General features: G+C 41.8%; 1 protein-coding gene across 3 annotated transcripts in view; it reads left to right on the top strand.

Annotated features, from left to right (window-relative positions):
• Positions 1-26,493, top strand: part of LOC129169591 (cell adhesion molecule 1-like) — a 440,926-nt gene extending 414,433 nt beyond the window's left edge. The window contains exons 10-11 of one of the 3 annotated variants that reach the window (XM_054756155.1): positions 18,436-18,564; positions 20,517-26,493. In XM_054756155.1, the coding sequence (XP_054612130.1) occupies positions 18,436-18,564; positions 20,517-20,635 (248 nt within the window). In that variant the 3' untranslated portion in view covers positions 20,636-26,493. The remainder of the gene's footprint in view (positions 1-18,435; positions 18,565-20,516) is intronic. The other 2 variants (XM_054756154.1, XM_054756156.1) reach the window with 2 other exon arrangements.
• Positions 26,494-26,845: the final 352 nt, after the last annotated feature.

The raw sequence follows: 26,845 nt of genomic DNA on the forward strand, positions 1-26,845 counted from the left end.
GGCGTGTGATGCTCGAGTAAGCCGTATTACCGTGGAAATTACTTGGACCTGGTGTCCATGTGCAAATAAAGAACCTCATTTATCATCAACTCTGCCTCCGGGCGTCACTGGACGCAAAAATTGCAAAAATCTGTGGACAATTAGAGGCGCTATCATGTGATGAAACACGTGAAAAACATGGCTATAAGTTAGACGAGATGTACTTTGACGTGGCTGTCACATAAATACGATTCTTGTTGAGGACGGTGCATGGTATGCTGCTCTTCCTGTCTGAACCCAGGAACAACAAAAGTCACAGCTTGGCAATCACGCGATTAAACTATGGAAGGCAAACGTAAAAGTAAACGTACTTTGATGTTGCTGTCACAGAAATTAGACATTTGTTGAAGAGACATGATATACCGCCCTGCTTGGCTGAACCCAGGAAGAAAAAAAGTCATTAAAAAAAGTGGACGCAAAATTTGCACACATTTAGACAATTTTAGGCACTATCATGTAATTCAACTATGGAAGACATTTAAAATGACAATAGACAATGACAATAAATAAGCATTTGTTGAAGACACTGCATGATATGCAGCTTCACTGACCTCAGGAAGGAAAAACAAGAACGCAAAATTTGCACAAACCCGCGGACAACTGAAGGAAAGCATGGACAAAAGTTAGAAGAGACACATTTCACGGAAATAAACTTCTTGTTGAAGATAGTGTGTGATATGCCGCCCCGCTTGGATGAATCCAGGAGTGGGGGAAGTAACTGATTGGCCGTCGTGTGGTTAAACTGTCGAAAGCACACAGTAGACTAAAAATGACAGTAGACGTACTTTGACGTCGCTGTTACATACAGTAAATTTGCATTTGTTGACAGTGCATGATATGCTACCTCACTGACCTCAGGAAGAAGACGTTGGACCCAAAATGTGCACATATTTGTGGACAACTGAAGGAAAGCATGGATTAAAGTTAGAAGCATTATTATTCTGAACACTCTTTGGCTTCTTTTAATGCGGGGGTGTCCAAGCCTTAGAATGCATAATAATATTATGGCAAACAACACATGGAGATACAGCATGCTAGGAACTTATACATATTTCAAGAAAAAACTGCATCTCAGCTTTGTCATATACTGTAGGTGAAAAAGACTATTATTACTATCAACTTCGCTCTTTGCTCTTTTTATCCCATTTTTCCTTGTTTGTTTTTTTATTCCAAATATTTCAATTTTCTTCTTGAATAATCTTCATAAATGTTCATCTCGTAGCATTATGACTTGAATCCCATAATATTTTTTTTTCTCATTTTATAGCGTTTTCCCAAACTTTATTTAGTTTTGTATGTCTCTCATAATATTATGACAGTATGAAAATTGATTTTTCTTTAATATTTCATAACGACAAACAACCATTCACACTCACATTCATTCCTATGGGCAATTTAGAGACTCCACTTAAGTGAACATGCTTGTTTTTGGAATGTGGGAGGAAGCCAGAGCAGCCGGAGAAAACCCACAAACCCAGATCTTCCACATCTCCTGGCTGTGTGGCCAACATGCTAACCACTTGGCCACCGTGCGCCTTCCCATAATATACTGCTCAAAAAAATAAAGGAAACACTAAAATGTCACATCCTAGATCTAAATTAATGAAATATTCTTATTAAATATTTTGGTCTTTACATTGTTTAATGTGCCGACAACAAATTCACACAAAAATGATCAACTGAAATTAAATGTAATAACCCATGCAGGTCTGGATTTGAAGTCACACTCACAATTAAAGTGGAAAAGACACCACCTGTTGTCTATTCCGTTTGCTCAACAGCATGTGAAATTGATTGTCAATCTGTGTTGCTTCCTCGGTGGACAGATTGAATAACGACGCAGCAATTTTGACCGAGTGGGAATTGAGTGTTCCCTTTATTTTTTTGAGCAGCGTATATGGACTTCATTTTCGTAGCATTATAACTTTTTCCACAACCTAGTTTTCCAAAAATGTCAACTTTATTCGTTGTTTTGTTTGTATTACGACTTGAAAAAAAAAATGTCTTTATTTATTATTTCAAATTGATGTAACTGATGACTTATGACTTAATTCTTGTAAAATGACGGCAGATATTTCCATTTTTGCCCCCGTTTGAAAGCCTTTAATGACTTGAGCACAACTGACTCATGATGGCCGAAGGTTGGAACTAACCTGTTCATGCAAATAAGGTGATGGAGGTGGAAAAGTTCACGGGGAAGCGAGCTCGTGGTGAGCGGTTGACCACACACTGTTTGCCATGGGCTGTTTACTGCACGCGTTCAAATAGTGGACTTTGTCTCGGGGCCTTCTTTTCCCCAGGATTAGCTCGTTTTATTTAGGTTGGCACACTTACTCCACCCGGGGATGGGCACGCAAAGCCCCTAATGTCATTTCAGCGGCACCAGAATAAACACACGGCCTCCTGTCGTTACTATCAATATGCAGAGAACAGTGGCGGGACTTCATTTAGGACGTCCTCTGCTGCCTTACTTTCGCTTTGACCTTCACGAGATTCAACACTTTATAACCGCGTTATTTACTCTCTTGTCTTGTTATGATGAGTACATTGGAGCCGTGACATTTACCTTATGAAACAGTCTTTCATCGAGACATTTTCTTATTCCAGGGAGTTTTTCTTGCCACCGTTCAAAGGCAGGAGGCAGCTCGGTAACGGCGGGATGGAAGGGGAGCCTGTTTTTGGGGGGGATGGGGTAGTTGGTTGATAATCACACCCAAGAGAGAAAACAACGTCCCCCTTTCCCATTAACAGGACTGATGTGCATCTCTGCAACAAGCCGCAAACTCATTTGGCCTCGGGAGCCACTGAGAGTCCTCGATGTGTTGGAATAAGTCACTCCCGAGACCACTAAAAGCCATTATTAGAAGGTGTTTATCCAGCTAGCCCTGGCCTAGATACAGCAGTAATATCCCGAGAACGCTTACAGCCCATAATTATATTACATTTTGGATGAAAACCGGCCCTGATTAGATAAATGATGAACGGCTCCATTAGGGAAAAAGCTACACGGCTCCTCGAGAGCTCATGTATTGTTGGTTTATTCCTGGAACGACTTTGGATGTTTGCTTGCCTCGTCGTAAGGCCAAAGATGTCACTTTACAGATAGTCAGATTCTTTGTTCTAATTCCTAGGCTCCCAAAGTGGGGTACGCGTACTCCCGGGGGTAATAGGGGGTGCGTGAATAAAAATGAAAAACAATTAACGCCTGACACTCTCAATTACGAGTGCGCCTGAACGCCTCATGACGCAATGGAGAACGGAGCAGAAAGCAGGAAGGAGACAGCACACGATGCTGTTCATTGCTCTGTGTGCATCATATGAACAAATAAGTAAGTTTGATGACTATTTTATGCGTTAATAGTGTTTCATCCCAAAGATTTTATTGATATCACCGTCACTGTGAGTGAGGCTTTATCTTTGGTTGTATGTATTTCTGTACTTCGGATACTGCTTGATCATGATTGTTAAACTTTGCCCTTCAATTTGGTAATAAATTATTGTGCAACTTTAAACCACAGCCATCGCCAGTGGACAAAAAAAGTGATGCTTAAATTCATGCTATTCAAAGGGAAGAATGCCAACATCACATTGGAATAAAAGATATGTACTATGTGCCATATGTACTGTTCCTGCTGTTTGCAGAACCATTCCATTCCATTCCATTTTCCTCCGCTTATCCGGGTCCGGGTCGCAGGGGCAGCAGTCTCAGTAGGGAAGCCCAGACTTCCCGGTCCCCGACCACCTCCTCCAGCTCCACCGGGAGGACACCAAGGCGTTCCCAGGCCAGCTGTGAGACATAATCCCTCCAGCGTGTCCTCGGTCTTCCCCGGGGCCTTCTCCCGGCTGGGCATGCCCGAAACACCTCACCAGGGAGGCGTCCAGGAGGCATCCGGACTAGATGCCCGAGCCACCTCAGCTGGCTCCTCTCGATGTGAAGGAGCAGCGGCTCTACTCTGAGCTCCTCCCGGATAACCGAGCTCCTCACCCTGTCTCTTAGGGTGAGTCCCGCTACCCTACGAAGAAAACTCATTTCAGCCGCTTGTGTCCGCGATCTCGTTCTTTCGGTCATGACCCAAAGCTCATGACCATAGGTGAGGGTGGGAACATAGATCGAACGGTAAATTGAGACCTTTGCCTTCCGGCTCAGCTCTCTCTTCACCACGACGGTCCGGTACAGCAACCGCATTACTGCAGACGCTGCGCCGATCCGCCTATCGACCTCACGCTCCAACCTTCCCTCACTCGTGAACAAGACCCCGAGATACTTGAACTCCTCCACCTGGGGCAGGACCTCATTCCCAACCCGGAGGGAGCAATCCACCCTTTTCCGACTGAGAACCATGGCCTCGGATTTGGAGGTGCTGAGTCTCATCCCAGAAGCTTCACACTCAGATGCAAACCGTCCCAGTAAACGCTGCAGGTCACAGCCCGATGAGGCCATCAGGACCACATCGTCTGCAAATAGCAGAGATGAGATCCTAGTGCCCCCGAACTGGACTCCCTCGACACCTTGGCTGCGCCTAGAAATTCTGTCCATGAAAATTATAAACAGAATCGGTGACAAAGGGCAGCCTTGGCGGAGGCCAACGTTCACTGGAAACAGGCTTGACTTACTACTGGCAATGCAAACCAGGCTCCTGCTCTGGTTGTACAAGGACTGAATGGCACGTAGTAGCGCGCCACCAATCCTATACTACCGGAGCACCCCCCACAGGACACCGCGAGGGACACGGTCGAATGCCTTTTCCAGGTCCACAAAGCACTTGTAGACCGGTTGGGCAAACTCCCAAGTACCCTCCAGGACCCTTGCAAGGGTGTAGAGCTAGTCCAGTGTTCCGCGACCAGGACGAAAACCACATTGCACCTCCTGTAGCCGAGGTTCGATTAACGGTCGTACCGTTCTCTCCAGCACCCTGGAATAGACTTTCCCAGGGAGGCTGAGGAGTGTGATCCCCCTATAGTTGGAACACACCCTCCAGTCACCCTTCTTGAAAAGGGGGACCACCACCCCAGTCTGCCAATCCAGAGGTACTGTTCCCGACTTCCACGCAATGTTGAAGAGACGTGTCAGCCAAGACATTCCCGCAACATCCAGAGCCTTGAGGAATTCAGGGCGAAACTCGTCCACCCCCGGAGCTTTGCCACTGGGGAGCATTTTGACTACCCCAGATACCTCAGCCACGGTGATGGAACTGTCCGCGTTCGTATCCTCAGTCTCTGCTTCCTCTATGGAAGGTGTGTCAGTGGGATTGAGAAGGGCCTCAAAGTATTCCTTCCACCGCCCAACTATATCCTCAGTCGAGGTCAGCAGGCCCCCGTCCCCACTGTAAACAGTGTGGTGCTGCACTGCTTCCCCTTTCTGAGGCGCCGGACGGTTTGCCAGAACCTCTTCGAGGCCGACCGAAAGTCGTGTTCCATGGCCTCACCGAACTCCTCCCACACCCAAGTTTTTGCCTTGACCAGTGCTGAAGCCGCGTGCCGCTCGGCCTGCCGCTACCTGTCAGCTGCTTCAGGAGTCCCACAAGCCATCCATGCTCGATAGGACTCATTCTTCAGCTTGACGGCAGCCCTGACCTCTGGTGTCCACCATCGGGTTCGGGGTTTGCCGCCACGACTGGCACCGACCACCTTGCGGCCGCAGCCTCGATCGGCTGTCTCAGCAATGGAGGCACGGAATAGAGCCCATTCGGACTCTATATCCTCGTCCTCCCCCGGGATGCAGGAGAAGCTCTGCCGGAGGTGAGAGCTGAAGACTCGACGAACAGGAGACTCTGCCAAACGTTCCCAGCACACCCTCACTACACGTTTGGGTCTCCCGGGTCTGTCCGGCATCCTCCCCCGCCATCTAATCCAACTCATCACCAGGTGGTGATCAGTTGACAGCTCAGCCCCTCTCTTTACCCGTGTGTCCAAAACATGCGGACGCAGGTCTGATGATACGACTACAAAGTCGATCATACACCTGCGGCCTAGGGTGTCCTGGTGCCATGTGCACTTATGGACATCCTTATGTTGGAACATGATGTTTGTGATGGACAAACTGTGGTTCGCACAGAAGTCCAACAACATCACACAGATCGGGGAGGCCGTTCCTCCCAATCACGCCCCTCCAGGTCACACTGTCATTGCCCACATGGGCGTTGAAGTCTCCCAGTAAAACGACAGAGTCACTAGTTGGGGTGCTCTCCAGCACCCCTCTGATGGACTCCAGGAAGGCTGGGTACTCTGAACTGCCGTTTCGCGCGTACGCACAAACGACAGTCAGGACCCTTCCCCCAACCCGAAGGCGTAGGGAAATGACCCTCTCGTTCACCGGGGATGACTCCAACACAGAGGCCCCGAGCCGGGGGGCTATTAATAAGCCCACACCAGCTCGCCACCTCTCCCCTGCAGCAACTCCAGAGTAGAACAAGGTCCAGCCCCTCTCGAGGAGTTTGGATCCAGAACCCAAACCGTGGGTCGAGGTGAGTTCGACTATATCTAGTCGGAATGTCTCAACCTCTCCCACAAGTTCGGGCTCCTTCCCCGCCAGAGAAGTGACATTCCATGTCCCAAGAACCAGATTTGGCCGCCGAAGACCAGGTCGCCTAGGTGCCCGCCCTCGACCGCCACCCAAAACGCAATGCACCGGACCCTTACGCTTGCCCCCGCAGGTGGTGGGTCTACGGGGGGGAGATCCCGTGTGGCTTCTTCGGGCTGAGCCCGTGGGACCACCAGATGCTCGCCTGCGAGCCCCTCTCCCAGGCCTGGCTCCAGGGTGAGGCCCCGGTATCCCACATCCAGGCGAGGTGCAGTCTCTCCTCGTGTGTTTGTTCATACGGGTCTTCTGAATCACTCTTGGTCTGGCCCATCACCCAAGACCTGTTTGCCTTGGGAGACCCTACCAGGGGCATATAGCCCCAGACAACATAGCTCCTAGGATCACTCGGGCACACAAACCCCTCCACCACGGTAAGGTGGTGATTCACGGAGGGGGTTTGCAGAACCAAACTAGCAAAAGTAAAAAATGTTATATACATAAAAATCTGTTTTAAAAAAAAATGTCGTCATTATTTGAATGAAAACAAAAACACTCAACAAATTCAGAGATAGAGGTTTATTTTTATTTGGACAATGTAGGATTTAGTAGTGCATCCAATACCAATCAAGTTTTTTGTGTGTGTGTGCAGAACACAGGTCAGCAGATTTCTTTTTACCATTACTTTATCAGTTTTTATGCTTAGGGTGTGGAAAACAATGGTCAGTCACACCCAGAAGTGGGCATTGATCGGCTGTCATTTATTGTTATTGTTATTACTGTATACACAGTGGTGTGAAAAAGTCTTTGCCCCCTTCCTGATTTCTTTTTTTTTTTGCATGTGTGTCACACTGAAATGTTTCAGATCATCAAACAAATATAAATATTAGTCAATGACAACATGCAGTTTTAAAATAAAAGTTTTTATTATAAAGAGAGAAAAAAATCCAAACCTACGTGGCCCTGTATGAAAAAGTGAGCTCTCAATTTACCGGTCGATGTACGCTCCCACCCTCACCTATGGTCATTAGCTTTGGGTCATGACCGAAGAATCGGAATTAAAAGAACGAGATTGTGGATACAAGCGGCTGAAGTGAGTTTCCTCCGTAGGGTGGCTGGACTCACTCAAAGAGATAGGGTGAGGAGCTCGGTCATCTGGGAGGAGCTGCAGAGTAGGGCCGCTGCTTCTTCACATCAAGAAGAAACAGTTGAAGTGTCCAGAGCATCGAGTCTGGATGCCTCCTAGTTGCCTGCCTGGCGAGGTGTTCCAGGCATGCCCAGCCAGGAGGAGGCCCCTGGGCAGACCTAGGACACTCTAGAGGGATGATTTCTTTGAAACTGGAGCCTTTATTGGTCCTTCTGAGCAAACAAAACCATCCATCCATCCATCCATCCATCTTCTACCGCTTATCCAAGATCGGGTCGCGGGGGCAACAGCCTAAGCAGGGAGGCCCAGATTTTCCTCTCCCCGGCCACTTCGTCCACCTCTTCCCGGCGGATCCCAAGGCGTTCCCAAGCCAGTTGGGAAACATAGTCTCTCCAACATGTCCTGGGTCTTCCCCGAGGCCTTCTTCCGGTCGGATTTGCGCTGAACACCTCCCCAGGGAGGCGTCCGGGAGGCATCCTGACCAGATGCCCAAGCCACCTCTTCTGGCTCCTCTCAATGCGGAGGAGTAGCGGTTCTACTCCGAGTCTCTCCCGGATGACAGTGCTTCTCACCTTATCTCTAAGGGAGAGCCCAGCCACCCTACGGAGAAAACTAATTTCGGCCGCTTGTACAAGCAAACAAAACAATTTTTTAAATATGAAGTTGCATATACGTATGTCACAAAAGTGAGTACACCCCTCACATTTCTGCAAATATTTTATTATATCTTTTCATGGGACACCACTGAAGAAATGAAACTTTGCTACAATGTAAAGTAGTCAGTGTACAGCTTGTATAACAGTGTAAATTTACTGTCCCCTCAAAATAACTCAATACACAGACCTTAATGTCTAAACTGCAGGCAACAAAAGTGAATACACCCCTAAGTGAAAATGTCCAAATTGGGCCCAATTAGCCATTTTCTTTCCCCAGTGTCATGTGACCCATTAGTGTTACAAGGTCTCAGGTGTGAATGGGGAGCAGGTGTGTTAAATTTGGTTTTATCACTCTCACACTCTCTCATACTGGTCACTGGAAGTTTAACATGGCACCTCATGGCAAAGAACTCTCTGAGGATCTGAAAAAAAGAATTGTTGCGCTACACGAAGATGGCTTAGGCTATAAGAAGATTGCCAACACTCTGAAACTGAGCAGCAGCACGGTGGCCAAGACCATACAGCGGTTTAACATCACAGGTTCCACTCAGAACAGGCCTCGCCATGGTCGACCAAAGAAGTTGAGTGCACGTGCCCAGCGTCATATCCAGAGGTTTTCTTTGGAAAATAGACGCCTGAGTGCTGCCAGCATTGCTGCAGAGGTTGAAAGGATGGGTGGTCAACCTGTCAGTGCTCAGACCATACGTCGCACTCTGCATCAAATTGGTCTGCATGGCTGTCATCCCAGAAAGAAGCCTCTTCTAAAGATGATGCATAAGAAAGCCCGCAAACAGTTTGCTGAAGATAAGCAGACTAAAGACATGGATTACTGGAACCATGTCCTGTGGTCTGATGAGACCAAGATAAACTTATTTGGTTCAGATGGTGTCAAGCGTGTGTGGCGGAAACCAGGTGAGGAGTACAAAGACGAGTGTGTTTTACCTACAGTCAAACATGGTGGTGGGAGTGTCATGGTCTGGGGCTGCATGAGTGCTGCCGGCACTGGGGAGCTACAGTTCATTGAGGGAACCATGAATGCCAACATGTACTGTGACATCCTGAAGCAGAGCATGATCCCCTCCCTTCGGAAACTGGGCCGCAGGGCAGTATTCCAACATGACAACGACCCCAAACACACCTCCAAGACAACCACTGCTTTGCTAAAGAAGTTAAGGGTGAATGTGATGGACTGGCCAAGCATGTCTCCGGACCTAAATCCTATTGAGCGTCTGTGGAGCATCCTCAAACTGAAGGTGAAGGAGCACAAGGTCTCTAACATCCACCAGCTCCGTGATGTCGTCATGGAGGAGTGGAAGAGGATTCCAGTGGCAACCTGTGAAGCTCTGGTGAACTCCATGCCCAAGAGGGTTAAGGCAGTGCTGGAAAATAATGGTGGCCACACAAAATATTGACACCTTTGGCCCAATTTGGACTTTTTCACTTGGGGTGTATTCACTTTTGTTGCCTGCAGTTGAGACATTAAGGTCTGTGTATTGAGTTATTTTGAAGGGAACAGTAAATTTACACTGTTATACAAGCTGTACACTGACTACTTTACATTGTAGCAAAGTTTCATTTCTTCAGTGTTGTCCCATGAAAAGATATAATAAAATATTTGCAGAAATGTGAAGGGTGTACTCACTTTTGTGACATACTGTATATATTTGTACCATATTTGATGCAGCTGCTCAAATGAACACATTTGCTCATTCTTGCTCATCAGTGGTTTGCATCTTCTGGTGTAGCCATTGTTCTTTTGTTCATGACCTCTTCTATGAGGAGTAGATGGTGATATTTTCACTGATGCCCCCTGCAGGTTGTTGCCGATGTCACCAACAGTTGTTTTAGGGTCTTTCTTTACATCTTTCGCGATGTCTCTGTCATCAACTGCTGATGTTTTCCTTGTTCTACCGGTTGGACGTCTGTTCCTTAGTACACCAGTGGTTTCTTTCTTCTTCAGGACATGGTCCCAAATGGTTGTGCTGGCTATGACCAATGGTTGTGATTTATTTGGCGTCTTCTCTCAAATTCACAATTTTTAACCGATAGACAGCTCTCAGGTTTTCATATAGTTTTCACGTCTGAATTCAGTTTCCACAGGCAAAACCTGTCCTACGCAATCTGAAACTGAGCGTAGACATTCAGTGCTATTTATTGACTGAATAAGCAATGCAATAGGCCACACCTGGGCACATGTTCCAATACTTTTGCTGAGTGGGTTCAAATAAAGAAGAAATTAAGAAATGATAGGACGTGAAAGTCAAAATGTTACACCATTGTTTTAATTGTCTCATTCTTTACTTTAGTTAACCTCCTGCCAGTGGTTTAACAGCACTCTCACCTTATTTTATTTTATTTTTAAAATGAAAGAACTTTCTGACATTTTGGAAAAAGTCTCCATCAGCTGTGGTCATCCAAGTGGGTCTATACGCGATGCCGCGTGCCACCTGACAAGGAGAGGGGGTCCAGCTGACAGTTTTAAATAGGTTCAATGAAGAAGTTCATGAGGACTTTAATTACATTTACTCTTCGAGGCGAGAGCAGGCGGCGACCGCCATGGAAGTGGATCTTGACAAGGCAATGTGCTCTTATGACACCCCGCCCACTCGCCCCCGCTGATTGCGCCTCTATCTGAGACGGCAGCACGGGCACACCGGCAAAATGACTAATGCTTAATTAGCAGATTAGGAGATCCAATTAGGAGATCTGCGCCTGTCCCCACTGTCAACACGTGCTATGAAAATGAGAAAGTGCACCTCCGTGTTGGCGTCTTGTTTATCCCTGTGGACACCTCATTTGAAGACCACTCCTGCTTAATCACTGGCCCTTCAGGCGCATTTTAAAATGGAAGGAAGTTGCACTGTGTGTCAGGTTTGAGATGAAGATGGCGGCGGTGTTGGTTTGCATGGCTGTAAACAGCAACAACAAGATGAACTGTAAGAACCATGCCGCATTGAACGCATCAGTCGGAATGGGACACGCGAACAACTGGAGTTGAAGAAGGTCTCCTGTGTTTCGTTCTGGGCATGTCTCGGTTAGGAGAGAGAAGCCTTTTGGAGGTGGTGAAGTGTCTTCAACCAATAAGAAGAGTCCATATTTTATAAAGCAGCACATGTAGATATGCTAAGATATACTGTATATATAAGATAAAACTGCATGTCAGCTTTGTCATATCGGGGAAAAAGACTATTTTGTATGAACGTCGGTGTTCTCTCTTTTTTCCACATTTGCTGTTTTTTTTTTAAAATAATTTTCAAAATATTTCAGTTTTCTGCTTTAATAATCTTTGTAAATTTTCTTTTTGTAATATTATGACTCTATTTCCATAATATTTTGCCTTTATTCCCAGGATATTCAAACTTTTTCCAAACTTAATTTTCCAAAAATTACAACTTTTTGTTTGTTTCTGTGTTTCTTTTTGTTTCTCCAAAAAAGATACTTTTCCTCATAATATTAGGAGTTTATCTAGTAAAATTTTGACTTTTTTTCTTGTTAGAACACGATGTTTTTCTCCTGATGTTATGTTTGATGTTATTCTTGTAAAATTAGAGCTTTTTTTTCCATTTCTGCTGTTGTTTTTTTCAATTTTCCAACTATTTCAACTTCCTTCATGTAAGTTTTCTTCATGTAATTCTGATTTCTGATTGAATTCCCCAAATATTTTGACTTTATTCTTGTAACAAGTCCTGATAGGAAGGGAATATTTTCCCTTTGCTTTGAACAACATGTTGAAGGCTTGAAACATGACACATGATCACGAGGCCATCTTGGCCAATACAAACACTCTCGTTCTCATAGCTATCTTGCACACACACACTTAGTTTGTAGATATGTCACCATTTTATTCTCTGTCTGAGGAGCGATTAGCTGTCCAACTGAGACGGGCTGGTGCCTAACAACCTAACATTGAAAAAAAGGGAAGTTTGCACCCATTGTACCTCCTCTCTGACAGAAATCATTGAAAAACAGAACAGGGTTCCTCTTTGGAGATCGCGTCGACTTCACAAAACCTTTGTTGGCCGCTAATGGCTCTCTCCGGCACTGGCATTGCAATTGTTTGTATCGACTCCTGTTTGAATTCAATTGTAAACTGTCCTTGAGACTCCTAGACTCATTTCACAGCTGTCAGAATAAAAGAATCTGGGAGGACTTTCCCCCTGTAAAAGGGCCAGTCCCAACAATCCAGAGCTCGACCACCCGCAGTGGTTGAAATTGTTCCTGGTGGTTTCACCAATGGAAATGCGTCAGGAGCATCATAGCAAGCCACGTAGGTACCATGCAGTACAAAAGAGGCAATATATTTCTAGTTTCTTCAGTTTTCCACTGCACTGTAGCAACTAGAGATGAGCCGGATACTCGTTTTAGAGTTTCCATTACGGATAATGAATTTTTGCCAAGTACGAGCATGAAACGATTGGCCAGTCACACACAGCGACCGCCCCTCCTGGACAGACTTGCTGCAGACTGCAGTCAGAGAGGAGAATGTACCGATTTAAGCCCCACCCATTTCTAGTTAAACCACGGCCATTTCCGGTTTATGCACCGCCCACTCCGAGTACAGATGCGGATACGGATAATTTAGATGGGCGAACAGATACAGGTAGTTGTGTACTCACACATCCCCAGTATCAAGTATCATATTGACTAGACACATTCATCCAAGGGCAGACTGAGGGCCAATGCAGCAAAGTAGAGACTGTGGAGTACAATACTGCAGAGCTCAGTTGACTCGGCATGTTTGGAGCTAGCACCTCGTGGTACCTGATAGTGCCATACCAAACCAAGTAAGGACACGGCAGGTTTATTTCTTCTGCCTACAGTTGGTCCCGGCCATGCTGTGATGATATTGCATAATATTTAACACAATAAGCAGCAACAAAGTAGAAATACAGCTAACTTGAAGACCAAATCAATATATTAAAGACCATCTGTCCTATTCCTAAGTTTACAAACACTACAGGGGAGTCATATTTTTCAGTGCCTGGAAGTGTAGGTACACATAACAGCCATTTCCTTTTATTCTGCTCTAAAAAAGACATTTAAGGAACAGCAATGACTAAATTATTTCTTTAAACGTATCAATCCAGCATCCGAGGTCGAGTCCGACTCTCCAGTGTGAGATAAAAACGCAAATGTGCTGTATTTGACTGGGTGATAGGAATTGCGTTGAAAGTGATGTTCGCTGATATGACATGCAAATTGCTTTCTGTGGTTTCAGTGGAAAATATCGGTGAGTGCTTTCAGGAAATGACAGCACATGTTGTCCATCTGCCATCGCGGGTAGTTATTAAACGGCAGTATTTAGATATGACATTCACGCAGACTTTATTTTCATTTCACACCGACCGAATTGTCTCTCTTCTCCGACCGAAAACTCGACTTCAAAGTACCTGCTTATGTTCACAACTGCAGAATACTGGTCCATCTGTGACTGATTTAGAATCTTTTCCCCCCCAATAGGAAATAATGGGAATGTATCCATTCCAGGGTAAACTGCCTTTAAATCAGGGGTGATATCAACTTTTTCCAGCGAGGGTCACATAGTGAAGAATGAAAGGATGCAACTTTGCCACTTTGATATTTTGTAGATGAACACATATGCGCAACACACGCACACACTCTTTATTTATTTATTTATTTGTGTTATTTATCTGTATTAATGTCTCTTCTGTTGTTGTTGCTTAATTTATTGGTATTTATGTTTCTCATGTTCTTATTCTTTCTTGTGTTTACTTTCTTTTCTTGGGAGAATGAAAAGAATAAGAATTTCATTGCATAGTAGAACTGCCTGTTTTACTATGCACATGACAATAAAACTCTTGAATCTTGAACATGTAGATATGCTAAGACGTTATACAGTATATATTTCAGGAAAAAACTGCAACTCAGCTTTCTGATATCGATGAAAAAGACTATTTTTAATATCAACTTTTACGTTTTTAATTTGTTTTCATATTTCAACTTTTTAAAATAATCTTCATAAATTTTCTTCTCAAATTATTATGACTTTATTCCCATAATATTACAACATTTTCCCCAACCTAATTTTCAAAAAAATACAACTTCATTTTGTTTGTTTTTCATAAAATTACAACTTTTAAAAAACAAATGTATTTTTTCTTTAATATTTCAACTCTGTGCTATTTCTCATGAAATTGTGACTTTTTCTCGTTAAAATACGACTTTATTTTCTGAAAGTTACAGCTTTTTTTTATTCCCCTATAATCACCTTTACACTCCTAACCTAATATAGTGCACATAATAAGAGAACATAAGACACATAAGACATAATATAGACCCACACGTGAGCATTGAGAGAGTTCCTTGTTTTTGTTCTTTTTTTTTTTACTTGCTATTCTGTACAGTTTTTCCCGTGGTGGCTATTCCGCAAATGTTACATCAATGTAACATTACTGACACCTAGTGACCGGTGTAGAATACTACATATCATCACAACGTCTTTGAATGCATCTTCTGAATGCCTTATATTTATGTTTTACTTCGTTTAGCCATTTTTATGCTTGACAATGTTTACTTTAGGCAAAAACTATGTCCGATTTGTCTAAATATGCATACTTTAGACTAATAATAGGCCGCATCCAACCGCAAAACACTGATTTATTAATTAATATATTGTGGAAATAGCGTGATCAAGGGAAGTCACAAAATTCAAAGCACAAAGTGGTGAGGGATTGCTGTACAACAAAAAGCAAAACATGCACGCACGACAATAATCCTGCAGGTTGAGATATTGTTGGCGTCAACTCCAGGCATAACAAAACACGACGTATGGTGCACCATGTCGCTAGTTGAAAATCTGTGCTCTTTGTTCCTATTTTTTATTTAACGTATAATCGTTGAATTTATGTGATTAAAATAATGACATTCTTGTCTGTGCGACACTGCGCCTCTGCTTGAGATGCTCATTGAGCTGTTGTCTCGTGAGATTTGACCAAAATCTCGCAAGATATGCAGCGTTTTTGCATGATGTCATGCAGGACGAGTAAGTGGCCAATCGGTGCACACCACACAGTCCATGACACCACGGATATCCTGTGATTTTTGTTGTTGTTCTATGATGAAGTTTGTTGAAAAGTTGGTTCAATTTGTAATTGTTCATTTTTGGAGCTCCACATGAGCAAATTAGGCCAAGTTGGGAAGCTGTGGATGATATCCAGGCTGAAGAGGACAGGAAACATGCCAAATTTGGAACATGAACTGACCTTTTCTGCTTCCTGTGTCCCAGCTATTTCCCTTTAGGCCAAAGTCCACATTAACATCGTAATAGGAAACAATGTTCAAGTGTATCTGCCTGAAAAGAATTGGATGTCTGCTCACTTTAATTGAAGCTGCCCTCAAAATAATGCTTTTGGATTCATCACGGGGAGCGTTTCGTCCACTTTGACAGGCAGGGCTGCTCTTCCTGTTTCCAAGCGGTTGACGGCTAATGCTATCATTTTTTTTCTGTTTTCCCTTTATGGGATTCATTAGTAAAATGTGTCCTTTTGGACCCCCCCTCCACCTCCCACTCCAGGCTGGAGATGGAGGGTGTTTTTCAGCTACTACAGCTAATGCGTGATGGGCCACTCCGTACGTGAACAGATTGCTAAGAAGGCACCTCGTTGAGCTTCCCCCAACGCACTTTCTTGCTTTTCCTGGCATTTCTAGAAGAATCGTTATGTGTGGCAATGTTCTAACGAGATAAAACCACAAAAGGATCTGCCAGGAAAGCGACAGTTTACTGGTGTACCCTCGGAATCCGTAAATAATAAAAAACAGGGGCCAACGTATCCCCAACATATCCCCAAATGTCCATGGATCCCTTGATCAGCGTCTTTCACCAACTCCAATGTCTTCAAAGCAAAGGGTTTGGGTTTTTTGTCTCATGTCAAAGGTAATTAGGGGTCTCCTGATTTTTTTCACTTCCAATACGATACTGATAGTGCAGCCTTGAATATCAGCTGGGACTGATATTGGTCCGATATCATCGCAAATCATACAGTACACACTTTTATGACTTTGTAGTGTGGAATGTTAGAAAAGGCTTCATCAAGTGATACACTGATCAAACTTGTAGAATGGACAGTTTGCACTGTAGGATCTTAATGAGGTTCTGAGTAGAGCTTCAAAATGCAAAAAAAATAAACAGGACTGCGCCCCAAAAAAATTTGTGTGAGCAATTTATTGCACACGTATTTATTGGCAGGATGGTCCAAAAGAGTGAGCATATTCCTCTGGAAGAAGTCCTTTGTCAGGCGGGCATTGTGAAGTGCAACACTTGCACATAGCCAGCTGCTGTTTGACGCCCCTGCACAACCTGAAGCTCCATTGATCCATTGAGGGATCATGATGGTCTCCCCTCCACTGTGCCGCGTGGAAAACATCAAGTGGGATTTCCTTGTCATGCCAGTAACGTTAGAAGTCATCAGGATCGTCAAGGTTCCATTTTTTTCCTCATCAGAGAATAAAACTTTCTTCTGCTTTTCAGTGTCCGTTTTGGTGTTCTCCTGCAAATTCCAAACGGACAATTTTGTGGCGTTGAAGGAGACGAGGCCTTTGAAGACATTTTTTCTTCTTAAAAGCCTTGTCTCACAGACGCAGCCTGATGTAACCATCAGGGGGCACTCGGCACCAGTAGCAACCTTCATTTAGGCCAAGGAAGTTCCCGTGTCTTGGTAGACAGCCAAGGGGATCCTCCGGCTCAGGACATTTTTTTGGGGTCCACCACTTGACTTTTTTGTTCCATGAGGCTTGTTTGAAGAAGTTTCAAATGACGGTCTTGCTGCGTCCAACCTCAGCAGCCATGGTGCGCTGTGAGAGGCCTTGCTTATGCAGCTCAACAATCCCACTGCATTCAAAGAGAGAAAGCTTTTTTGCCTTTTCCATCAAGATATCATGACAGTGTGGATACCTGACAGAAAATGACATTGAATCCAAATTTTGCCAAGATTTTGGCTTTTAAAGGCTGTGCTCTTAAATGTTTGATCAGCCTATTTCACTTCAATGCATCTTTGCAATAAATTGCTTACTAAACCATTTTTTGTCTGGCTCCCATTTCTTTTTTTTGCATTTTGAAGCTCTACTTAGAACCTTAAGATCCAACAGTGCAAACTGGACAGTCTTGCAATTTTTCAACTGGTCTCAAAATTGTGATCAGGAGTGTAGTTGGAAAATTTTTAATAAAAAAAAACTGAAATGGAAACAGCTATAATTTTACAGGAATAAAGTCAAAATATTGAGGAAAAAAGGTTCAATTTTACTTGTAATACAATGAGGAAAATAATGTAATTGTAGTAGCGTCGAGTTGAAATATTAAATTATATTTTTTTAAATCATAATATTATGAGAAACAGACAAAACAAAATTGTGGAAAATTAGAAGAACATTTACCAAGATTATTTAAGATGAGATGCATTAAAAAATATATATACTGTATAACTTCTTAGCAAATCTACATGTGCTGTTTTACAAAATATCAAAGTGGCAAAGTTGCATCCTTTCATTTTTCACTATGTGGCCCCCAGTGGAAAACCGTTTGGACACCCCAGCACTATGCTAATATCTACGTAAAGGCAGGGGTGTCCAAAGTCCTAGCTCGTTCCGCTGGGCGGCTACGGTGAGGCTGGATGATTAGATGAGGTTGGATGTGGATTAGATTGGAAGTAATTATCAGATCAGCAGATTTGTTTCTCCAGCAAAGCTACTGCACGCAGTCATTAACAAGCAGTCAGAAATGACTCATCTTTGTTCTTCTCCAGCTGGAACATTTTGGTTCTACGATGAGCTGCCATTAAGAGCGAGTATACGGAGGTTCTTCTATTATTTCAATTGATAAAGAGTATATTACCTTTGCTGATGAAGTGGAATAGCTGTCTTTGATGTAGTATGGTGGTCGAGTCCTTCGAGCACATGGTCATTAACGTCCTTACTTGACACATGCCTTACATAATCTGCCTTACGTCAAATATAATCTGCTTTCCATCATGTCTCATTTCATAACTGTCCTTCCAGCATAAAAGATAGCCTGAGGTAGCAACTCTTGGACGCTTAAGGAATTCAATGTTTTTTTCTTGCAGATTCTCGAGCCGGGGAAGGAGTCCCCAGGACAGTGGACCATGCAGTGATCGGGGGAGTCGTAGCCGTGGTGGTCTTCGCCATGCTCTGTCTACTCATTGTTTTGGGACGCTACTTTGCAAGGCACAAAGGTACTGATGGGTCGGTCCAATCACCCATGTACTCACTGGTCGGTCTACATGTCAGATTATGACGTAGCAGCCAATGGTCAGTCCGTCACCCAGACCTGCAGACACTGGTTCATCTACGTTCCAGTCATTACCAGGGCTTTAGTCATGCAGTCATTGGTTAGTCTACATGACTGTCATTATATGGGGCCCCACCCACTGGGGGTTCCATCAACCAGTTGACATTTTGTTAATCTGTGTGTCAATATGTGTCGGTTCCGTCAACTTGTTGTCGGGCTGACATTGGTTAGTCTACATGTCAGTTATTTACCGATAGCATCAGTTGTTGGTCGGTTTCAGTCCAGTGTCCACAAGTCCTAAAGGGTAGTGCACCTGAAATAGAACAAAATTTAATAATAATTTAATTATTAATAATAATTAATAATAATTTTAATATTTCATTATATTTAAATATAAATATTTTTATTAGAAATACAAACAGTATATTAATATAGGACAGTTTTTATATGTACTATATAATCATGAAAAAATGTAAATCCATTCATAGTGCTGCTATCGCTATTTATTGACTGACTTCATGTTCTTTTAAAAGTGTGTTTTTTTTTAAAATATATTCTTGAGATATTTAGTCGTCCCTCACCACTTCACTTCGACTTTTGCAGCTTTGTTCTATCACACTATCACGGTTTTTCAAAATATATCAGTTTAACAAAAACATCTCTGTTTTGTGGTTGACTGTGACCTGTTAGCAAATGTTATGTATTTTTGGCCTAAATGATGCATTTTCAAGCATAAAAATGGCTAAATGATAGGGGTGTCACAAGATCTTGCGATATTAAAACATGACAAGACTTCTCCTTCAGAAAAAAAAGGTCTCTGGACACTAGACCTGGGACAATAATAAATTATACATTAATTCTATTCATAAATTTATTATTTAGAAGAGGTTGGCCCATTTCCAACAATTCCTGAAAATTCCATCCAAATCCAAACTTTTCAAGTTATTTTGAACACAAACAAACAAACAGCTTTGCGCTGCGTTTGGTGGAGGTAACAAGGAACCCTCCCAATGCTAACATCTGTGAGTCTATATTATGTCCTATTTTGTCTTATTATACTTACTATATTTGGTGATAGGAGTGTAAAGGTGGCTATAGGGGTGTTATTTCATGTCGAGAGGGCTGTAATAATGTTAAAAAAAAACGTTTTTAGAAGGTCGTAAAAAGGTTTTCTATGCTCTAACGATGAACATTTTCCATTTATAAATAAGGAATCCTACTTTGCAGAAATTCACTTATCACCGGTCATGTCTGGACCCGATTAACCACAGCAATCAAAGGTTTTAAAATGACCATCGTCATTAAATCTCTAATCCAGTGATATCTAGGGGTGCCTATAGAGGGCAGAGTCTGCATATTACGATGGAAATAGAGCCATCCATCCATCCATTTTCTATACCGCTTCTCCTCATTTGGGTCACGGGGGCATGCTGGAGCTTATCCCAGCTGACTTCGGGCGAGAGGCGGGGTACAGCCTGGACTGGTTGGAAATAGAGCCATAAACGGTATTAAAGTGTATCCAATTAACCCTCAAGAAGACTACAGGCGCTCCGCATGGACAGCAGTAACAAAGAGTGGCATCAGAATCTTAAACCGACAGCAGTCATTTTTACCGCCATTGGAACTTTGTGCCGCAACGGGACGAGAGTCAATCTCATAGATTAGTTTTGAAGTGGCCTCTAACAAGGTCAGGCAAAAAAAATGTGACATTCACGCGTTGATCTAGAGGAGGAACAACGTCGTAGGTTTGAGTTAGCGGCCCACATGGCCGGTCGTTTACATAATTAGCTGCTTTCGGGCCGTCGGGAGCACGTTGTCATCTTTTTTTGTGTGTCATCTCAGCAGCAGGATTATTATCCAGCGCGTGACATCCTCCTCTCTTGCCCTCGTCCTCAGGTACCTACTTCACGCACGAAGCCAAAGGGGCGGACGACGCCGCCGACGCCGACACAGCCATCATCAATGCTGAGGGGGGCCACACCAACTCTGATGAAAAGAAGGAGTACTACATCTAATCAAAGCAGGACCCCGCATCTTTTAGTGTCCTATTTATGGGACACTGTTGTTTCCGGGGGGGTGGGGGGGTGGGGGTAAGGTTTTGAGAGGCGATCCAAGATGGGAAGAAAGACACGCTTCTTTTGTCTAGTCTAGTCCGCAGATGTAGGTGGAATGTTTTTGTGTGTTTCAAACAAAAAAATAATCAAAAAGGAAGAGTTTTTAGGAAGCAGGCCGAAGGGGGGGTCAGGTGCCAGAAATCACTGTAGAGATCTTCTTCACCATCCTCCCTCTTAACCACACTTTTTCACCCCCGTTGTTGTCGAGTCCAACCATTTTTGCAGAAAATTCTGTGCCTTGTTCGGGTTTTTTGTTGTTGTCGTGTGTGAGACGCTCATTTGCATCACCCCGCCCCCTCCCGTTGTCGTGTTTCTATCACAGCGTGTCCGCTTTTGGCACGAGGGGTTTGAAGCGACACAATGACAAAGCCACCTCATTGGATTCCTCCCTAAATGTGTCGCCTGCATAACAAGACTCCAGTATACTGTGATGACAAATGCATGGAATGCTTTACCGTTAGTGTACATAACAATGAAGAAGTGACGGACTTGTAGATGCCCCGCCCCCTTTCTCCCCTCCCCCGACCCCCGACCAGCACCACCCTTTTTAGAGTGAACTCAAAAAACGGCGGTGAGTTATCTTTCTATCGGTTTGAAAAGAAATCATCCTATCCTTAAACGACCACCACCACGATCAATTTATACTCCGCAGAGTCGAGGGCCGTCATTCTGGGGGGGTTTTAACGTTAATCGCCGCTCTATTGTCATCTCACAAGTCATACAAAAGTAAATAGCAAAACACTGTATTATACACAAATCCTTACTACAAACTATTTTTTACAGACGACTAGAAATACAATGACTGTGGTTAGTATAATTATTATTATTGTCGATTTTTGCTCCCATCCGTTCAAAGAAAAACAACACTTTTTGGGGGGACTTTGCCCATCATCCACATCAATGTGAGACAAGAACACACACGTCTTTCCCTTGTCTTTGTGTTCTAGATAGCCGCCTCATGCTGGCATGGGAATTCACCTATTTTGCCCATAAAGCCCTCTAAAAAAAACATCCAAAAAACGCCAACAACGCTCCTTTTACATGCCCCTGACCAGCATATTGACCAAGCTGTAGCGACTTTGTTATTTTAGGACACGGGCATCCAAAGTCTTGGACACCCCTGCCTTAGAGATTAGCATTGTGCAGGGGTGTCCAAACGGTTTTCCAGCAAGGGCAACATAGTGAAAAATGAAAGGATGCAACTTTGCCACTTTGATATTTCATAAAGCAACACATGTACAGTAGATATGCTAAGAAGTCATATATACTGTACAGTCATGGAAACAAATATTAGACCACCCTTGTTTCTTCACTTTAGGACTTTTAAAAAATAACATATTTTTTCTTTAATATTTCTACTCTATGCTATCAAAATGACAGAATGAATTATTTTCCCTCATAATATTATGAGTTTATTCTTGTAAAACTGCGACTGTTTTCTCCATTTCTGCTGTTGGTTTTGTTTTATATTTCAACTTTCATCTTAAATAATCTTTGTACGTTTTCTTTTCCGAGTATTATGAGTTTATTCCAATTCTATCATAACTTTTACCCACCCCTAATTTTCCAAAAATTATTAAAAAAAATGTTTTGCTTGTTTGTCATAATATTATGACTTTTTAAAAAAAAAATGACTTTTTCCTCTAATATTTCAACTCAATGCTGCTAAGCTGACATTATAAGTTTATTGTTGTAAAATTGCGACTTCTTGCGATTGGCTGGCGACCAGTCCAGGGCGTACCCCGCCTCTTGCCCGAAGTCCCCTGGGATAGGCTCCAGCATGCCCCCGCGACCCTAATGAGGAGATGGATGGATTGCGACTTCTTTTCTCATTAAAATACAACTTTTTCCTCTTCATATTTTGACTTTATTCTCATAAAATTACAGCCGTTTTTTCATTTCTGTTGTTTTTTTTTTATTTTTCTTTCTTCTTATCATTTTTTCTGCAACCAAATTTTCCAAAAATTACTACATAATTTGTTGTTTTCTTTGTTTTTCCATAATATTGCAACCTTACAAAAATAGCGTCTTTTTCTTTTAATATTTTAACTTTATGCCACTAAAATGATGTTATTTTTCCCCATATATAAAACATTATTATTGTTTGATTACAGCTTTTTTCTCTTAATACTTTTACTTTATTCTTGTAAAACTACTGCTTATTTTTTTTTTTTTTTCTTGTTTAATTATATTTTTTGAATGCGCCGCGAGCCAATAAAAAAAGTAGCTGCAGACCGCAAACGGGCACACTTTGGACGCCCCCTGGCTTAAAATGACCAAAACACTGTAAGTATTTCATGTTATCATGAATGTGTCTGCCAGTACACGGGCACAGCATGGACGTAAAACCTTGTTGGCATTTTTTGGACGTTTTTTGAGAGAGCTTTATAGGCGGAATAGGTGAATTCTAGAATAGGTGAATTCTAGAACACAAAAAAGAGGGAAAGACGTGCCTGTTCTTGTATCACAAAGTAATCATGGATGATTGGGAAACTTTTGTTTTTCCCTTAACGGTTATAATTTTTGCTTGCATGAATGTGAGTGCTCCATGTCTTGCTTTACGTATACCTGCCAAAGCAAAATTGCGCTGTTGTTTTTTTTCTGCAGAACGCCAAAAGTAATGAACTGTTTATTAACCGAACTTTAGTACGCATGAAGGCGCTCGCTTCTTAAGGTTTTGTCAAATGTGTTCACACGGAAAGCAGCATCCCTAACGAGTCGTTCCGATCAAAATGGATCTCAATGCTTGTTGTTGTTTTGGACCCTAATTTCCAATCTGAGAAGAAATGCTGAGAAGAAAACGTTTTGGCAGTAATTTAATGAATGTTCTACAATATCTTTGTACATATTATATACACTGTGCATATATTTATTTTGTTGGTTAAAATGACAAAAATACTACCAAATTTTGGAGATACATGTTTTCATATTTCAGATAAAAAAAGTACGAAACCCTCCCAAATCTGTGGAGGAAACACAATAATTGGGAAAAAGTCCCAACATTTGCAGAAAGAAAGAAGAAAGAACATTTTTTTCCGATTAAAAACAATGAAAATTGTGGCAAACTAGAAAGATGCTCAAAATTTTCAGATATTTTTTAGGTAAAAAGACCAAAAATTGTGGCAGCGACACAACATTTTGAATAATTTCAAAATGGCATCAAAATATACTCAAAAAGTTTTGGATTTTTTTTCGAATTAAAAAAAAAAAGAAAGAAAATTGTGGCGGTAACACAAAATTTGGAAAAAAAAAAATTCAACATTTGCAGTTACATATTTACATATATACATTTGTCGGACCAAAAATAAAAAAAATCACGAATTTAAAAAATATTTAAAAAAATTTTATTTGCATAAAAAGGTACTCAAAATTTTTAGATTTTTTTCCCAATAAAAAGAATGAAAATTTTGCGGGTACACAAAATTTGGAAAAAAAATTAATCATTTGCAGATACATATTTACATGTATGCATTTGTTGGACCCAAAATAAAAAATCACAAATTTCAAAAATATTTGCTTTTGATTTTTTTTTTCCCAAAATAAGAAGAAGAACAAGGTGCATATTGGAAAATAAATCAAATCTGTACACGAAGTCAACAATATCGACAAAATGTGCATTGTAAACGTGAAAACTGAAGCGGCAAAGTTAGCGAAAGATGAAATTTGATTCAAAACTTTTGACCACTCCTGCACTTTTTCGGCACGTCTTGCGAAAACAATCGTACGATTAAAAAAAAAACAAAAAAACCTCACAATACAAAATAATGGCTGATATTTGCATTATTGTTGACGTAGCGTTGGGAAATGAAACGACGACTTCTTGCTGCCTGTGTGGACACATTCGCCGCTGAGCACTTCACTGGCGTGTTCGGCAACTCTAGGGAAATTCGGGAACAGCGCAGCCATGCTTGCAAGCCATCCTCAGTGCGTATGATAGCTTTAATATCATCGTCACACCGTCACGACACCCTCAAGTTTCACGTTCTAGTTTGTTGCGTCTCGCACTTTTAACACTGTACCCTGACGACGACACTGTTGTTGTGTTTGTTCCGTGGTTGGTAGGCTTGGTAAAGGGTACCGATTTGATGTGGATTCTTTGGTTTTGGTCTGATCCAACAACGAATATTATTAGCCGAGTTTTTAATGTTGCTTTCTACGAATCACAATGCACGATTTGTCTTTGAGCGTGAGCACACATGACAGCTTCCATTAGAACCCCGACGTCTTGACAATGAAATAAGAACTCGATCAATCAAAAGCATCTATTCCCCCAATGCTGATGAATTATTATATTTGCGTGCATTCGTATGTTTTTCCCCCCCAAGAAATGTACTACAAATCTCCACTACTTACTACAATGCTCACGAAAAGTCATTTACGATCAGTTGTGAAAGCAAAGCAGAACATTTAGAGACAGTAACGATTATTATTCAAATTATTAAATGACAAAATGAGTCATTCGGTGTATCTCTGTGAGAATTATTTGCTATTAAATCATGAAAAATGGCGAAAATTCCATAAACATGGCAACTGTAAGTGAAAGTAAAAAATTGCATTGGTCTGACTGACTTTCCTTTTTTCTATAACGCCCTTAGGTTGATGTGTGAGGTTCAGCCCCTCTCCTCTCGATGACGTAAAAGCAATTCAGTTGCCGAGTATAGTAATTTTACACCCAAACAGCAAAACATCAAGCATCTACTGTATGTTGTACATGCTTTTCTGTATTTTCTGAACTAATCTTTGGTGCACTGTAATACGATGTACAAGTACTGCTTTGTGTTGACATCAATTGTACAAGGATCTGAAAAGTTGTCGTGCTACTACTACTGCTACTACTACTACTACTACTACTACTGTCACGCACCGCCGCCTTTGGAAGCTCCCAAAAAGTTTGAATTGTGTCACCCCAGTCATTCATTTTTATTTAAAAAAACATATTTTTTTTTTTAGAATTGTTATTTTGTCTCTTTGCTGTTCCTGGGAAATGTCATGTGTATTAAAGGAGGAGAGGAGAGCCACATTCCCATACACATTTTGTATTGGTTCATAAATAGACATTTTTACAAAAAACAATAAAGAGTTCTTGTCTTAATAAAAAAGAAATGATATCAATGTCCAAAATAACAGGTGTTGTTATTGCTGATTTGCAGTCATATGCCTGCCTTGGCAACCATTTCGCCTTGGTTTATAATCCCCAAAATGTCATTCAGTAGCCAATCATATACGCTTGTTGTCTCCATCCAATGACAAGCTTGTATCTCCAAATTGGAGGAGTGTTTTTTCATACAAAAAGCATGTATCGCCAATTTATTTATTTATATATATATATATATTTTTTGCTTTTCTTCTTATATATCTGTTTTTTGGAGATACACATTTTTGGATGAAAAGAAGAAAAAGCCAAATTTGGAGATATGTGTTTTTTCTCTTGTTCAGATCAAGAAAATAAAAGAGACGCATGTTGTTTTAGCTTAACTGAAAAAAATATTGAATTATTCATTTTAATTTAATAGTAATTATTTATGAAATAGATATGGGATACATGAAATGATGACATGTGGAGTTACATGTGTTTCATTTTTCAGAGACAAAGAAAAAGAAAAATCGACGACATTCGAACTTACAGGATTTCTTTGGTTGTTTTTTGTTATTTACGCATTTGAAAGAAGAACACCAATTTGGGAGATACATGCGTTTAATAGTTTGAATTTAAGAAACAAATCATTCTTTTTTTTTTTTTTTTCCACATTTTTAGAGCAGAATTTTGAGTTATATCAATGTCATCTTTTTTTTGGATAAAATGATGTTTTTGAAGAAGAAAGTAAATTAGCAAATACACGTTTTTTCTTTTTTTCACACGATGAAACAAAGAGACACATTTTTTTCCATTAAAAAAACCTTGAAACCTTTAACTTTAGTTTATTTTTCAGAATTTTTTTTTTAATGACTATATGTGGAGATACATGTGTTTCATTTTTAAAACACAAAGAAAAAAATGATTTTATTTGTTGTTTTTGTTATTTATGAGGGTTTTTTTTGGGGTGGGGGGGTGGGGGGGTAGATACATGTTTTTTGACGGGGGTGGCCTGCTTTTTTTTTTGTTTAATAACC

Source organism: Dunckerocampus dactyliophorus, chromosome 16 (assembly GCF_027744805.1).
Source record: "Dunckerocampus dactyliophorus isolate RoL2022-P2 chromosome 16, RoL_Ddac_1.1, whole genome shotgun sequence".
Lineage (NCBI taxonomy): Eukaryota > Metazoa > Chordata > Actinopteri > Syngnathiformes > Syngnathidae > Dunckerocampus > Dunckerocampus dactyliophorus.